This window comes from Cherax quadricarinatus, chromosome 98 (assembly GCF_038502225.1).
Source record: "Cherax quadricarinatus isolate ZL_2023a chromosome 98, ASM3850222v1, whole genome shotgun sequence".
NCBI lineage: Eukaryota > Metazoa > Arthropoda > Malacostraca > Decapoda > Parastacidae > Cherax > Cherax quadricarinatus.
This window is the reverse complement of record NC_091389.1, coordinates 4273705-4291647: the sequence shown is the minus strand read 5'-3', so window position 1 is coordinate 4291647 and position 17943 is coordinate 4273705. Positions and strand designations below refer to the sequence as shown.

General features: G+C 41.5%; 1 protein-coding gene across 2 annotated transcripts in view; it reads right to left on the bottom strand.

Moving 5' to 3' along the window:
- Positions 1–4117: 4117 nt before the first annotated feature.
- Positions 4118–17943, bottom strand: part of LOC128702502 (gamma-aminobutyric acid receptor-associated protein) — a 40035-nt gene continuing 26209 nt past the window's right edge. Inside the window, exons 3-4 of one of the 2 annotated variants that reach the window (XR_008409120.2) lie at positions 4777–5469; positions 4118–4691 (exon numbers count right to left, since the gene is read on the bottom strand). Coding sequence is in view for 1 of the 2 variants with exons in the window: in XM_053796770.2 (XP_053652745.1) it covers positions 5398–5469 (72 nt within the window). In the remaining variant the exon portion in view is untranslated. Of the gene's footprint in view, positions 5470–17943 lie in introns of both variants that reach the window. The other variant, XM_053796770.2, reaches the window with a different exon arrangement.

Below are 17943 nucleotides of genomic sequence, written 5' to 3'. Positions count from 1 at the left end.
CTGGGTGTTAGTGGACTGGTGTGGGTCACATCCTGGGTGTTAGTGGACTGGTGTGGGTCACATCCTGGGTGTTAGTGGACTGGTGTGGGTCACATCCTGGGTGTTAGTGGACTGGTGTGGGTCACATCCTGGGTGTTAGTGGACTGGTGTGGGTCACATCCTGGGTGTTAGTGGACTGGTGTGGGTCACATCCTGGGTGTTAGTGGACTGGTGTGGGTCACATCCTGGGTGTTAGTGGACTGGTGTGGGTCACATCCTGGGTGTTAGTGGACTGGTGTGGGTCACATCCTGGGTGTTAGTGGACTGGTGTGGGTCACATCCTGGGTGTTAGTGGACTGGTGTGGGTCACATCCTGGGTGTTAGTGGACTGGTGTGGGTCACATCCTGGGTGTTAGTGGACTGGTGTGGGTCACATCCTGGGTGTTAGTGGACTGGTGTGGGTCACATCCTGGGTGTTAGTGGACTGGTGTGGGTCACATCCTGGGTGTTAGTGGACTGGTGTGGGTCACATCCTGGGTGTTAGTGGACTGGTGTGGGTCACATCCTGGGTGTTAGTGGACTGGTGTGGGTCACATCCTGGGTGTTAGTGGACTGGTGTGGGTCACATCCTGGGTGTTAGTGGACTGGTGTGGGTCACATCCTGGGTGTTAGTGGACTGGTGTGGGTCACATCCTGGGTGTTAGTGGACTGGTGTGGGTCACATCCTGGGTGTTAGTGGACTGGTGTGGGTCACATCCTGGGTGTTAGTGGACTGGTGTGGGTCACATCCTGGGTGTTAGTGGACTGGTGTGGGTCACATCCTGGGTGTTAGTGGACTGGTGTGGGTCACATCCTGGGTGTTAGTGGACTGGTGTGGGTCACATCCTGGGTGTTAGTGGACTGGTGTGGGTCACATCCTGGGTGTTAGTGGACTGGTGTGGGTCACATCCTGGGTGTTAGTGGACTGGTGTGGGTCACATCCTGGGTGTTAGTGGACTGGTGTGGGTCACATCCTGGGTGTTAGTGGACTGGTGTGGGTCACATCCTGGGTGTTAGTGGACTGGTGTGGGTCACATCCTGGGTGTTAGTGGACTGGTGTGGGTCACATCCTGGGTGTTAGTGGACTGGTGTGGGTCACATCCTGGGTGTTAGTGGACTGGTGTGGGTCACATCCTGGGTGTTAGTGGACTGGTGTGGATCACATCCTGGGTGTTAGTGGACTGGTGTGGGTCACATCCTGGGTGTAAGTAGACTAGCATACACAAGGGGGGATTACCAATAGACCCCTGGCTGTATTCAGAACCAGCATACACAAGGGGGGATTACCAATAGACCCCTGGCTGTATTCAGAACCAGCATACACAAGGGGGGATTACCACTAGACCCCTGGCTGTATTCAGAACCAGCATACACAAGGGGGGATTACCAATAGACCCCTGGCTGTATTCAGAAGGGAACTGGACAGATGCCTTAAGTAAATGATCATCCGTGTTGTGGTTTGTACATAGGATTACATTGGCCAGGATTAACAGCCTGGTTGATCAGGCACTGATCCACAGGGATGCCTGGTCATGGAACTGAACACGGGGGCGTTGACCCCCCTGAACGACTTCCAAGTAGGTAGATGCACAGGAAACCAGTCCACTTTTGGGACTACAGGAAGTTAAAAGTATAGATCAAAGGAGTTAATTTTAATCGTAATACTGAGTAACTCAAAGGTCATAGAAGACATTATTATACTTAGTGGAAAGCACTAAACCCATAAAGGCCAAACAGTATCTGGGTGAGCAAGTAGCCTAAGTCAATCCAAGAAAAATGGAGGATAATACTAATTCTTTGGGCCAAATTCTTCACTGGCATCAAGGAACCTCCCTCGATGGGACTGGCTCCCACAGTCAGCCTACAAAATTTATTTGGCCTATCGACTGACTTACTCAGATAAAAGTCAGATAAACATCATCAAAACGGCTCCAAACATACAAGGGTCTTATAGTAGTGGGAACAGCAAGAACTAACAGCTCACATTAATTCTATGCAGGTGAACAGATATATTCTGATCACTGATAGAAATATCCCGTGTTAAGACCAGGTGATAGTCACACTTTCTCAATGTATGGGAACTCGCAGTTAGAACCAAAGAAATACTTTTAACTTACATTTAGGAGCACTAAATCCACAGGGGTCATACAGCCCCTGAGGGATTGGGAGATAATTAAGATCCAATCCAAGAATGTATTAAGTTTAAACTCCCTTAATCAAGTAATCTCCATTGAAAAGAAAATATTGCGTTTAATTACATATACACCATGGGATGATTATGGCTTCACAGACCCCTATAACCCTCATTCATAACTTCTGAGGAAGCACTAAGCTGTATAGAGTAATACAGCACCTGGGTAGTGGGAGGCAATTAGGTTCGATCCAAGGGAAAGAGTCCCGATTCCTGGGACAGACCCCTCTTATCAGCATCAATGAACCTCTGTCGTGGTCATGGTTGACTAGTCAGTGCAGCGAGTGAAGAATATTTTAAACCAAACCCATTTCACTATACTACATACATAGAGCCGGTAACCTGCCGTATGGTGACCATTTTGCTTTATAATTGCACCTGAGCACTAAACCAACAAGGGTCATACAGCACTGCAAGGTGGGGCATACTGAAGGTTGAATATGCACGATTTCAGAACACCAAGGGTAGAGTATAACAGATCCAGTTAGGAAGGAGAGTACAAAGTTGGTGTAATAGATCTGTTTGTCAAGTAGTCAAAGAGGGATTGTCAAAAGGGAAGAGAGGGTAGTCAATAATAAAGAAAGGGTGTTAGTGGCGACATCTGAGGTAAATTCTGTGTTCTAGTTCACGAAAGCACCAGTGTTTAACTGTCTGGGATCAGTATTACAATCAAAGCAAGCACTAAACCCACAAGGATCATCAGCTGGGGATCACTCAACAGGCTTGCATGCAATAAGAAAATCACCAAATGGGCAAGGGGCTTTTAACTCCTGGCAAGGGTCTTAAAACTCACAGGCCAGAGTCAGCCACTGAACACTACCAGCCTTAGAATCCTGCAAGGAAGGAAAGAAGATGGTCTTGTGGGTATTGCCATCTCTTCTGATCAATTAGATCTGTCAGTACGCTTCCCTTGCCACCGACTCAAAAATCCCAAGCCATCAAAACCAGGAAAGTTCCAAAGTCAAAAGGCCACTTTAGAAGAAAAATGCAAAATGAAAGGTCCAACTAAATCTAATTAATCCACTTTCATATGACCATTTGTACAATGATATTAGTATGATTGCTGGTGTATTATCAAAACTAAGCACTAAACCCACAAGGATCATACAGCAGTTGCCGGTGTGGGTATGATATGGTTAATGTAGTGACCTCATTCTCTCGACAAAATATCATGGGGAGCACTAAACCCGTAGCTATTATACAGCACCTGTGGGTTGGAGGGATGGGGGGGGGGGGGGGACTGGATGATATTCAGACTAAATTCAGAGAACTGGAGCACAGATAATTCCCAATCAAGATGCCTCACCAGCATCAGTGAACCTCCCTTGATGGGACTTCTTACAAGAACTTTCCTTGTGGATTCCAGTTTGTACAGGTGTGCTTTTTTAGTCATAACGAAGTGCTTAACCCATAGAAATTTAGCACAGATACTACCAAGGTGAAATGTGATCCAGTTCCTTGGTTCAAGAGCCCCTCGCAAGCATCAATTCCATCCCCCTCCAATCACTCCGGGATTAACATCTAGAACAAAGTGGTATTATTATAATCAAAAAGAAGCGCTAAGCCACAAGGGCTAACAAAATGGTAATTATTATTATTAACACTGGCTGATTCCCACCAAGGCAGGGTGGCCCGAAAAAGAAACTTTCACCATTATTCACTCCATCACTGTCTTGCCAGAAGGGTGCTTTACACTATAGTTTTTAAACTGCAACATTAACACCCCTCCTTCAGAGTGCAGACACTGTACTTCCCATTTCCAAGACTCAAGTCCAGCCTGGTAATGTGTTAAACTAAAAAAAATTACCAATTTGCCTGTGAATTCTTTTTTTTTTAATAGCCTTAGCTCATTCTTACACAGCACAGAATGAGCTAGAACATGCCAAAGGACTTTCCAAAGTAAACAAGAACTTTTATTTGTTTTATTTCATACAAGTGACAATACTAGATTACGGCAAACAAAGGAAATTCTACAACGTAATACAAGGTTCTCTCGAGAAAATTCTACACCCTAAACCAGGAGTGGCTATACATCAGACTTAGGTAATACGTCCAGAGGTGTCAGTGTTGAGACTACTGACAGTGTTACCGTTGGGTTATAAATTTAGTTCGTCTATTTCCCTGTTTGTCATACATGATTATAATAGCCAAGAATATGCATATATACTTTAAAATGGTATTTACACGGAGGGAAAAATGATATATTTTAACTAGTATACAGAATGAAGAAAAATCATATACACAAAATAAGCCATTGACGAAAGCTACAATCCATTCCAGAGGCATTATTACCTTCAAGTAGAAATATGCCTATACACCTTAGCTGATACGCAAAACATGGGCAACTGTTGGGAATATTTCAAAATGTTTTGCTTACATAGGAAGATTCTTCAGTCGAAGGTAGGAGGAGGCAGAAAGAGTAGAGCTAAGAAGACCTATCAGTCCACCACCCTTGAAGACTTAGTTTTCAGGTGGTCAGTCCCTCAGCCTGAAGAGTTCTGCTCCATAGACTGGAACAATATTCCAGACTACAGAGCAGAAATCCTCCAGGCTGAGGGACTGATCACCTCAAAACAATCTTCAAGGGTGATGGACTAATGACAGTCCTTACATCTCTACTGCTTCTGTTGCCGCCTCCTGTATTCGACTGAAGGAGTCGACCGTGTTGGCAAAAATTTTTAAACAAAAAATATGTGCCTAAGAGTTGCTCATTCGTCTTACGTATCAACTTGTCAGTATTTATACCATTATAATATTCACCTTAGGAATTATCTTCTCACAGCTTTTAGTTACAAAACCTAAAGCAGTAGATAATTAAACTAATGACTAAGAAACTGATAAAACACATCCTTCAAGGATTTTAAAAGGTTCCCTTCCATGAAATATACGTGACTGCTCAGGCGTAAAACACGTGTTCACCATAATTCAGTCAAGACCTTTAATTAAAGTGCATTTTTTTTTTTTTTGAGGAAATTTAGGAGCAATTCTTTAGCACCTCAGGGGGGAACTAGTCCCCAACACCCAAAAACTGCACCAAGACACCCTGAAATGTACAGCCAATGCAACCTAAACAAAAAAATAAATTCCAAGAGGGCTCCCAATTCTCCGCTTTCAGGACGTCATCCCACCACCTGCTCTCGTGATCAGTTTATGTCTCTCCAGCTAGCTCTCGCCTCGAGTGAGGAACTTCAGCACGCCCCTCCATATACACTCTCATCACTATAGGCTATGTACAAGAAGAAGTCGTCTTCGTGATGTTCCTGTGAAAGGAAATGGACATGTAAACAATGAAGATATAAGTAATTACCGGTGCACTTTTCACCAGGAATTAGAGCCTTCTGGTCTAAATTGTTACCCGAGGTTACAATTACAGTACAGTGGACCCGCGCTTAACGATCACCTCCCAATGCGACCAATTATGTAAGTGTATTTATGTAAGTGCGTTTGTACGTGCATGTTTGGGGGTCTGAAATGGACTAATCTACTTCACAATATTCCTTATGGGAACAAATTCGGTCAGTACTGGCACCTGAACATACTTCTGGAATGAAAAAATATCGTTAACCGGGGGTCCACTATTTATTTTCACCATGACAAAGACCTACCCTCCCTCCCCCCCCCAAAAAAAAAAGTTACCATTCATGAAATAAGGAAAAAATTTTAGAAAACAGTTTCAGTAACCGGGTGATCTGAGAAAATTAGATAGTACCTGTTACCATAATCACAGCCACTTCCACTTCAATACAGTGGACCCCCGGTTAACGATATTTTTTCACTCCAGAAGTATGTTCAGGTGCCAGTACTGACCGAATTTGTTCCCATAAGAAATATTGTGAAGTAGATTAGTCCATTTCAGACCCCCAAACATACACGTACAAACGCACTTACATAAATACACTTACATAATTGGTCGCATTCGGAGGTAATCGTTATGCGGGGGTCCACTGTACATGCGAAACAAACTGTACAGAGTACAGTGATAGTTTCTAGTACAGAATTTGTAGCCAACAAGAGGTATTAAGCTACTGAATGCAAGCAAATAGCCCAGTGTCTTACAAAATATACAGAGGTACCTCGGGATACAAATTTTTTTTTGTTCCAGAAGGCTGTTTGAGTGCCGATACCAAATGAATTTGTTCAAGAGGAATAGTGTAAATCAGATTAATCCATACACAAATAACCCGCACATAAAAGACAGAAGCTTACGACGACGTTTCGGTCCGACTTTGTCAATGGTCCAAGTCGGACCGAAACGTCGTCGTAAGCTTCTGTCTTTTATGTGCGGGTTATTTGTGTATCGTTCCAGTCACGGTATTGTGCCTTTTTGTTATTCAGATTAATCCATTTCAGACCCCCAAAAATATACTTTACAAAAGCATTTACATAAATGGACTTACACAAATGTTAGAGTTTTGAGCTGTTCGTATCCCGAGTTACCACTGTATACACCTACACAGCCTAAAATCTATCAAAATCTTGAAGGCATACCAGCATACATTTGAAGCCAAGAGGCACTCTGGTTACTGAATGGAAACCAGTCTTGAAAATATGTGCCAGTGTTAAAAGTTAACTGCCACTCAAAACATGGTCTAAGGTATATGAACTAAAATTGAGAATAGTTTACAGAATATTTACTGAAGGGTACCAACACAGACTAAGTTACAGTAATTTAATTTAAAACTAGGCAAGATGATTAGTTAAAACTTGGGAAGGAACAATACCAAGATGTTTGCAGATACCAATATCCCCCTTTAAGTTGATGCAGATACCCACCAATACAGATACCATTAAAATTAGTCGATACTCTCCTATACAGGCTGAGCGAGGACATGTACTCAGATGCGAGCTGATTAACATGGATAGAGATCCAGTGTACTTAACAGCATTTCACTGGAACACGAAGAACTTTTGGTCTAAGTTTAAGATTTTTTTTTTTTTTAACACTGGACATTTCCCACCAAAAAAGAAGAAACTCTTGTAATTTTTAGTAATTTATAAAGAAGGGAGTTACTTGCCCATTGTTTCCAGCATTTTAGTTGCCTTTTATAACACGCTTTGTTATGGAGGAAAGATTCTTTTACGCTTCCCCATGGAGGAGGTGAAAGGAAATTGATAAGCACTGTTAAAAAGAAAATTCAGATCAGTGCGTGTACATATACAGTGGACCCTCTGGTAACGATGCCATCGGATAGTGATAAAATCGGATACCAATGCATTTTTGCATGAAAATATTGGCTCGGCCAACGATGAAAAACTCGGTTAAGGACATTCGACCCGAACGTGTCCATGCGGCCTGAGCCCACGTACAAGGTAGTGTGCCACTGTTTACAAGCCAGGGAGGTCGATTCCACGCGTACATGCGATATTTTTTGTATTCCATTGTCTTTAGTGCTTGTAACTGTTAAGTAAGCCACCATGGGCCCAAAGAAGGTTTCTAGTGCCAACCCTGTGATAAAAAATGAAAAACAAAATTCAAGAAAAAACTCTTAGCAAAGTACCAAAATGGAGGAGGAAGAGAGGGGGTGAATGTGCCTTCTGCAGTGATTCTACAATATGTACAACACTAAAGCAGCAGGTATCAATAAAGGCTATAGTGTCAACCAGCGATAAAGTGTAGAATTAACAGTGTAGCAAGTAAGTTAAGTAAGCGATAGGAAAAACGACACTAAAGTAACTCTCCAATGTTGTTGTACGTGTATCGGGCCACTGAATATACGCCGGCCTGCTACGTATCTTCCACCACTAAACCTCTGCCAGCATCTCCTCCATCAAACTAATTAAACTAACATCTTCTCCAAGGTAAGTGTAAGTCTAAAAGGATCCCAATGAAAATACCCAAGTCACTGACTTTGGGTGTCCTAGGTACTTTACACTTATGCTGCTATACATGATAATCTATGTACATAACTACAGTGGAACCTCAAAAATCGAACGTATCACATATCGAACGTTTCGAAAATAAGACCATTTTTTCGGACAAACTGTGTCCCTATTATCAAACGCACCCCTATTTTTGGACCGCCAGGTACGGGACCTGTCCGCTGGACCACTCTGTCCACGTCGGCGCCACGAGCAGTCTAGCTATGTTTATGCTCGAGTGAACACTAACCTGCGATCTCATTCACACATTTTACGATTATTTAATTGTGTTTAGTGCTTGTGGGGCTGTGAAGTAAGCTGCCATGGGCCCAAAGAAACTTGCTAGCGGTACCCCTGTGGTAAAGAAAGTGAGAAACACCATAGATGTGAAGAAAGAAATAATACAGAAGTATGAGATTGGAGCGAGACTTGTTTCGCTTGCCAGGATGTACAGAGGACGTGGACAGTTATTTTGTGAGAAACAGACACTGTGGAGTTTTGCGAGAAACAGACGATTGTGGACAGTCATTTTGTGAGACAGAAACAGAGGACTGTAGACAGTTATTTTGTGAGACTGGGGTCCAATGACAAGCTGGTCCTAGTGGCATTAAAATACAGAGAAGGGAAGCTACCCCAGAGAGGGCTTTGATACCGGAAGTCCTCATGGAGGGGGATTCTCCTTCCAAACACTAACCCCAACTCCCTCTCTCCTCCTCCCTATCTTCCAGATGCCATCACCAATCTTCAATAAAGGTAAGTAAAAATGTTATTTTATATTACTATACATAATTAAAGACTATAGCATTTGTTTTGTGTATATAAAACTGCAATTAATCTCTTAAAATGTATTTTTTTTTGTGAATATTTTTGGGTTTCTGGAACGGATTAATAGTATTTCCATTTCTTATGGGAAATATTGCTTCGAATTTCAGACTTTTCGAATTTAGAACTAGCTCCTGGAACGGATTAAGTTCGATTTTTGAGGTTCCACTGTATGTGTATACCTGAATAAACTTATTTAAAAATTAAAATGTAAATATTTCTTATTTGTAAATTACATTCATATATTGTTTTTGGATAGTGGTAGTGGCAGAAGCCTGTACGACTTCTCTCAGTGGCCATTATAAACCCAACAACACTTCCATCACTTATCCTCACAGACATTATGACATTTTATTCATTCTAGAGTATATATTATGTTTCTATGTTATTAATATTGTTTATTATGACATATTAAATGAATTGTGATAGATAAACGAGCCGTAGAGTTGATAATAGCGTCATATTGAAGTACTGTTCTGTCAAGCCTCCTGACAGCAGAAACGGATTAATTGGATTTTCATTATTTCTTACAGGAAAAATTAATTCAGCTAATAATAAAATCGGTTAAGGACAAGCTCTCTGCAACAGATTAAAATAGTTACCTGAGGGTCCACTGTACGTGTGTATGTAGTGCAAGTATAAAAAGTAGCAAGATTTACCTGGCTTCTTGCACATTTACAAAAAAGGAAAAAACCAGCAGCAATCCTACCAGAGTAAAACAATTACAGGTTTCTGTTGAACACATTTGGCAGGATGGCTGCTGTCTACCAACCTACTACCACAGGATGGTAGTACCTCCCTGGGTGGCTGCTGTCTACCAACCTACCACCACAGGATGGTAGTACCTCCCTGGGTGGTTGCCATCTACCAACCTACTACCACAGGATGGTAGTACCTCCCTGGGTGGTTGCCATCTACCAACCTACCACCACAGGATGGTAGTACCTCCCTGGGTGGTTGCCGTCTACCAACCTACTACCACAGGATGGTAGTACCTCCCTGGGTGGTTGCCGTCTACCAACCTATCACCAGAGGATGGTAGTACCTCCCTGGGTGGTTGCCATCTACCAACCTACCACCACAGGACAGTAGTACCTCCCTGGGTGGTTGCCGTTTACCAACCTACTACCACAGGACAGTAGTACCTCCCTGGGTGGTTGCCGTCTACCAACCTATCACCACAGGATGGTAGTACCTCCCTGGGTGGTTGCCGTCTACCAACCTACTACCATAGGACCATAGTACCTCCCTGGGTGGTTGCTGTCTACCAACCAACAATCACCAAGTTTGAATACAATTAAAACAATGAAGTAGACTAAGTTTCCACTAAAGGATGTGTAAATCTCATTCACTGCACCTATACTATAACAACCATAATGTGTTGGAAAGTTCATGTCCTATTAAACTCATTAACTACCTTCAGACTGCAAACCAACCTTCCTCCCATTAATATACAACAAATTAACTACAGTACTACAGGTCTGACACCAGAAGTCTGGGGGTTAATGGCCATCAGCTTTTAGGACAGCATTTTGGACTAGGTATTGGCCCACTTTCCTCAAAGTTCTTTGTAGCAATAGTTATTTGTCCTTATTTACACAGCTCTTATTTTCACCGTTTCAAGCTAGGGAGAGAAGGAGAAAAAAAAAAAAAAACTGATTACCTCAAAATCTAAATTCCCATAGATAAACACCTGGTCTTTCCCTAAAGTGAGTACGAGTATCCATATACAGTGGACCTCCGCATAACGATCACCTCCGAATGCGACCAATTATGCAAGTGTATTTATGTAAGTGTGTTTGTACGTGTATGTTTGGGGGTCTGAAATGGACTAATCTACTTCACAATATTCCTTATGGGAACAAATTTGGTCAGTACTGGCACCTGAACATACTTCTGGAATGAAAAAATATCGTTAACCGGGGGTCCACTATAAATGGAGACCAGCAGCCTGTTAACTTGGCCAATGATGCATCACACGAGATAATCATTTCATTCTGCATTTGTAAAAAGCCAACATGGAAATAAAGTAGCTATATTTTTTCTCTCCAGGTTCATGATTGAAGAATCAACACAGCTTAGTGGAAGAAAAAACAGTCATTTAGAAATGGCCAATTTGAGAAACTGCAGTTTATGCATTATGGAAGACATTCCTGGCAATAAAATAATATTTCCTGTTAATCAGTCATGTTTCTAAAATTGACAACTCCATTTTGATTTTTTATTCACACAAAGAATTTTAATCCCCAAGAGGTCAGCCTAGGAAATGGAGGGAGGGAGGGTAAAGAAGGTAGGTAGGTAGGTAGGTAGGTGTGTGGTGTGTGTGGTGTGTGTGGGACTTCCAGCAAGCATGCTGGAGAGTGTTAGACAGGAGCTAATGGAGACCAATGGTTTTTAGTTTATAAGTGTAGTGTGAGTGCACCTCTGGCAAGACTGACATGAATGATGGTAAAAGCTTTTTTTGGGCCGCCCAGCCTGGTGGGAAACAGCCGATAAAAAAAAAATTTACTATTACGCAATATTGTAATAATTTTATAACAATCAGCACATTCACGAACACACTTTAGACTCGCCAGGTGGACACATATTGGACGAGTGATGCAAACTCTCTGCTCTTGAATGGCTGCAAAAATCGAACATTTCTGCTACTTTCAGCTCAATTTCAAGCTATTTTCAGTCCTGAAGGCAATCAAAATCTTTCTGTAATGTACCTTCCATTCTATCAAACAAGACCAAGAAACTTAATACAACCATAAAAACCACATGAAAATACACTGCAAACTTGCAGTTTTAAACCAGAAATATGGTCGCTTCTTTTTCCATTGCACACTGCAGGATATTTTTATATGGTACACACTTATTGCATAGACCCATTCCCTTGTTTCTAGGCCCAAATTTACTGCTCACAGCTTACCTGAGTGAGCCGAGTTCATGGTGTTGCACTACAGCACGGCCAGTGAAGCAGTTAAAATAGTGGTAGACAAGTCTCGAAAGTATAGTGGACCCCCGCCTTACGATATTAATCCGTTCCCTAGAGCTCATCGGGAGCCAAAATTATCGTAAAGTGAATTAATTTTCCCCACAAGAAATAATGGAAATCAAATTAATCCGTGCAAGACACCCAAAAGTCTTGCAAAAAAAAAAAAAAAAAAATTTTCACATGAAATATTAATTTTAATACACACAAACTAAAGACATACACAATTAATACCCTACTAAGAATAGAATACATGACACTTTCCTTTACTGAAGATCTGGTAATGAGTGATGGGATGGGAGGAGAGGAGAGTGTGGAAGTTATTGTTTAGAAGGGGAATCCCCTTCCATTAGGACTTGAGGTATCAAGTCCTTTTCCGGGGTTACTTCCCTTCTTTTAATGCCACTAGGACCAGCTTGAGTCACTGGACCTCTGTCGCACAACTAATCTGTCCATAGAGCTCTGTACCTCCCGTTCCTTTAAGATTTGCCTAAAATGGGCCACAACATTGTCATTGTAATAGTCACCAGCATGGCTTGCAATAGCCGTGTTAGGGTGATTTTCATCCATAAAGGTTTGCAGTTCAACCCACTTTGCACACATTTCCTTAATCTTTGAAGTAGGCACAATGGATTCCACAACTGGCATAGGCTTCTCAGGGTTAGCCCCAAACCTTTCAAAATCTTTCTTAATTTCCATACTAATTCTCACCCTTTTTACCACAGGGTTGGCACTTAGTTTTGCGACTTATTTTGCAGTTACAAGCACAAAAAACACCGAGATAAGGTGAAATGTACCGAATGTATGCATGGATGCGACTGCACTGGCTGGCTTGTAAACACTGGCGCTGAGGTCACACATGGGACGTGTCCCGGATGAATCACGTGAGGCGAGTTTTGCGAGAGGCGAGGCAAAATTTTTGCGTTAAAATGTATCGTATGGCGGATTTAACGTAACGCCATCATAAGGCGGGGGTCCACTGCACTGAAGTAGTAAGCAAAAGAGTATAACTGACAGACCTTTATTCAGCACTAACAATTGTGAAAACTTAAATATATTTTTTTATCACAGTGGCCATCTATCACAGAGGTAGGAAGACCCTGAAAAACACTTGGCATCATTCGCTTCATCACTATCTTGCCAAAGGCATGCTAGTACTACATTTTGTATGTCCCTCCAAACTGCAAATATCTCCACCCACCCTTCAGAGTGAAGGCACTGTATTCCCCACCTCCAGGACTCGAGTCATGCTAACCAGCTTCCCCAAATAACGTCAAAATGTCAACTTGCTCACAATCTAAATCACTGTTATGAACACACTTGGTTATTTTTAATTTATTCCTTTGGATACAGACAATACAGTACAGTGGTACCTCGAGTTTCGAACAGCTCCCAACTCGAACAATTAGACAAGTGAAATTAGACACATGTGCAACTCTTGGGTATCTTTATTGAGGAAACGTTTTGCCACACAGTGGCTTCATCAGTCCATACATAGGAGAAACTTGAAGAACAGGAGAAGAATGAGGTAATCAGTCCCTCAACCTTGAGTCGATGTTGAGGGACTGATTACCTCATTCTCCTCCTGTTCAAGTTTCTCCTACGTATGGACTGATGAAGCCACTGTGGCAAAACGTTTCCTCAATAAAGATACCCAAGAGTTGCACATGTGTCTAATTTATCAACATGTCGGTTCTCTGAACCATTCGTCTACAAATTATAAAAGTGTATTTTTGCAAGTGCTTTTGTAAGTATTTTTGGGGAGTCAAACTGACTAATTTAATTTACATTACTCCTTATGGGAACAAATACGTTCGGTAATGGCGCTCGAACAGTCCTCTGAAACTAATTAAGTTTGTAACTCGAGGTACCACTATTTTCAAAATTGAAAGTTTAGAATGGGACCCAATCCTTGAGGGGTGGGTCCCATTGTACTGCAGCTTTGAAGCCCAGGCTAGTCCTGTTCTATGTGATGAGCTCGGCTCATTCAGATAAGTTGCGAGTGGTAAATTTGGGCCTAGATATGAGAGAATAGGGCTATGTGGTAAGTGTGCACCATACATCCTGCAAAATGGGAAAAAAACTGCAGCAGTGTTTCTGAATTAAAACAGACTTTGCAGTGTATTTTTGTATGGTTTTTATGGGTGAATTCTTGTCCACATTTGATAGACTGGAAGATATTACAGAAAAAGATTATTTTGATTGGTTATGATGATTGAAAATAGCTTAAAATTGAGCTAAAAGCAGCAGAAATGTTCAATTTTTTTACTCATACAGTAGTACCTCGGGATACAGACGGCTCAAAATGCAAACAATTATGCAAGTGTATTTATGTAAGCGCTTTTCTAAGTATTTTTGGGGATCTGAAACGGATTAATCTAATTTACATTATTCCTTATGGGAACAAATTCGTTCGGTATGAGCTAGTAACCCTTTTCTCTGTAATAACTAAAAACGATAAAAGTATTTTCTCTTTGGGGATTTTCTCGGAGTCGCCCTGCTTCGGTGGGAGACTGACGACTTGTTAAAAAGCACTAACAGCCTCCTGGAACAAAGTAAGTTCGTATCCCAAGTACACAATTACGCAAGTTGTCCAATACAACCAATACAGAAATTTGTTCATGATTGCAGCCATGTATACACGTAAGTAACCATTCTTACAGTATTCATTACCTTTGTAACTTGTGAGTTCATTACCTTGTACCTAGTTCAGCTATCAAAACTTTGGAGCCCGGTCCCTGGACCCATTGTGTACCTCTGTAATCTGTAAATACCTTTGTAACTTGTCACGATTGTGACTAGACCTACCTGGAGTTCATTACCTTTGTAAATTGCGAGTTCATTACCTTTGTAAATTGTGAATTCATTACCTCTGTAACTTGCTCAGCTATCAAAACTGAGGCCCAGTCCCTGGACCCATTATGTACCTCTGTAATCTTTTGACTACCGCCCACTGGATGGGTATGGGGTGCATAATAAACATATTAAACTAACCAATACAGGTCCAAATGGTCAGTCTAATACATGTTCACAAATGACCTGGCATCATTTATATATATGTTACAATACAGCAGTAGTCTGCACAACAGTAAATAATTTTTTTTTGAGAATAAAGATTCAAAATAGAGCGCAAGTGTAATAAAGGAGAGGCCTGGGGATGCAACTAACAGGATTTTTTTTTTTTTTTTTTTTAGTGCCAGGAATGTTTACTTTATTCTGGACTATTTTTGAGTTGGTAATTTTGTGTGAAATTGGCCAAATTACCAATTTCTGATCACTACCGAGATACTGAAATGGGAAGTTTTTTGTACTCGATTGTTAAAAACAGAAGGAATACTAGTGAAATAGGTATGAATTTGGTCGATTGGAACAGTGTGGTTTGACAAGAATAAAGCTCAAAGTGGAGGAAATTGCTGATGTCTAACTATAGCTGAGACTGCTACTTTGCGAGAACGTAATTCTAAATTTTTCATTAATTTCGTACTTTTGGTTTTGCTATTTTCGGAAAAGATTATATTACATGAAAAATAATTTATCGTGGTACCTCAGTTGTCAAACTTAATTTGTTCCAGATGTCTGTTTGACAACCAAAGCAATTTCTCCCATAAAGAATAATGTAGATAGAATTAATCAGTTTCTAGACCCCAAATGACAATATAAAAAAAAGTACTAAATACTACATAAAACTAAATATTGATACTAAAAGAATAAATAATGTACAGTAAATTAAAATTTAACCGCCTCTTACCTGTTAGAGGAAAGCTAATGGCATACTGGAAGCAGGTGGGGGGGGGGGGGGGTGGACGTTACTGCTTGGAAGGAGTCAACATCTATTAATATGTCGGGCAACTCTCCTTCTGGGGTTTCTCTTCTTTGTCTCGCTAAAAAACTTTCCAGTGAGGGTTGTTTAAGGCTCCGTATTAACACTTGTCTGAGCCGAGACGTTACAGCATCATTGTACATGTTAAATGGATACCTGGAGGTTACCTGGAGGTTATTCCGGGGATCAACGCCCCCGCGGCCCGGTCCATGACCAGGCCTCCCGATGGATCAGGGCTTGATCAACTAGATGGTGACTGCTTTGTCTGGATGGTATTTTTCAGCAAACTCCTGCACTTAAGACCATTTAGCACACATTTCCTTGTCAAGTGCAATGCGCACATTCTTCCTTTCTCTTCCTTTGATAATAAGCTCCTCTGCTGCAATCTGATGCTGCTCCTTCTGAAGGTCTACAAATTCTTCTGTGGCGAGTTCAGTTCTATGCTCCTCATATTCAGTCACCTCTAGGCCCAAAGTCTTCCCCAGCGACAATATCCTCTACCAACACAGGCTCATCTTCAAAGCCTTCAAAATCCCTGGCTGCCATGAAGTCAGGCCACAATTTCTTCCATGCTGACTGCTTGGTCCTGAAAGACATTCCTCCAGGGTTTGTTAATTAAGCTTCCAGGAGAGGATACTGAAGTGGTCCTTCCAAAACTCCCTGAGGGTTAAATTTGTTTCTGAAGAGACAAAGCACCTTTCAGAAAGTGCTTTGGGGTAGAGTTTCTTGAAGCTAGAAAAGACTTGCTGGTCCATGGGCTGGATGACACGAGTGATGTTAGGAGGCAAGAACTTTAATTATAAAACTGAACTCCTCCAGCAACTCATTTTCCAAGCTTGGGGGGTGAGCAGGAGCATTATCCAAAAGTAAAGGGGCCCTGAGTGGAAACTGATTTTTAATTAGGTACTTTATGACAGTGGGAGCAAAGACCTCATGAACCCACTCAAACTGCCTCGTTACCCAAGCTTCTGCGTTGGTCATCCACATTACAGCCAATTTACTTTCCATAATGTTCTTAAAAAAACTCGTGAATTTTCTAAATGATAAACCAGTAGAGGCTTCAGTTTCAAGTCCCCACTTGCATTACCACAATAGAGCGAGCCTGTCTTTCATTGGCATGTGTCCTAGTACAGACTTCCTCTTCAGTTATGTAGTTCCTCTTGGGCATTTTCTTATCACAGCTTATCACAAACACTTTGGGGAGAAATCCCTCGGCCTTTATGTATGATTAGAATTCAGAAACGTACTTTTCCAACAGTTACATTGTCAACACTGGCAGCCTCCTCATGCCTAGCCATACTATGAATGCCACTTCTAAAAAATGTCAAACCAACCCCTGCTAGTCTTGAGGATTGCATTTTAACACTTTTCCAGGTCACTGTGCAACTGCCTCACTTACAGAAATAATGGCCTCTTGAAAGAATTTCACCATGTGACTTTCGTTTATCCAAATTAACAAGAGTTTCAACCTCAATAATTTGAGGCGTTTGGTTTTATATCACTTTTGCACCTTTTGAAGGTTGTCGCTTTAATTTTTTCCCTTTGGCCCAGTATTGTGCTAATGGTAGACTGATTTACCAAAAAGTTTTGCTATATCAACCATGAAGAACCTATCTTCTTCATACTTTCAAATAACTTTAACCTCAACAGTGCTTCCTGCAACTTTTCTTTTTACTTGCATGTATATCCGTCTTTGGACTCCTGATGGAGTATCATAAAAAAAATAGAAAAAGGCACCAAAAGTGCAAAAATAGCAAAGTTCACAAGAGGCACGGCAAGAGCTCAAGGTGTGTTTACAGAACGTGCGTTAGTTGCTATATTTACCGAGACCCATACTGTGGACTGTTTGATGATCATGTGATCCAAGTGTTGTCAGCTGATAACTAAGAGCACGTACAAAAACCACGACTAAGGGCACATACAAAAACCAGGACTTTTCATTCTGTAATTCCTCATCTGAAAACCAATTTGTCTGACAAGTACTGCGTTCGGCAACAGGGGTTCCACTGGATTTTAAATTCTGAAGCAAGTTTCAGATCAGGGGTTCCAACCCTCAAACGGTTAAGTTCAAACTATAACAACGTTCACATTTCATTCGAAGCTATAGGCTGTAAGCCATTACAAATTTTAATTCTAGGGGAGAGTTCCCTAGGCTAAAAAGAATCTTGGGCACACTGGTGCCCAACTCTTGCCCCCACGATGGTACGAGTGCTCAGCACCAGAGAGGGACAAATTGCAGTTAACATTCATTTTGTC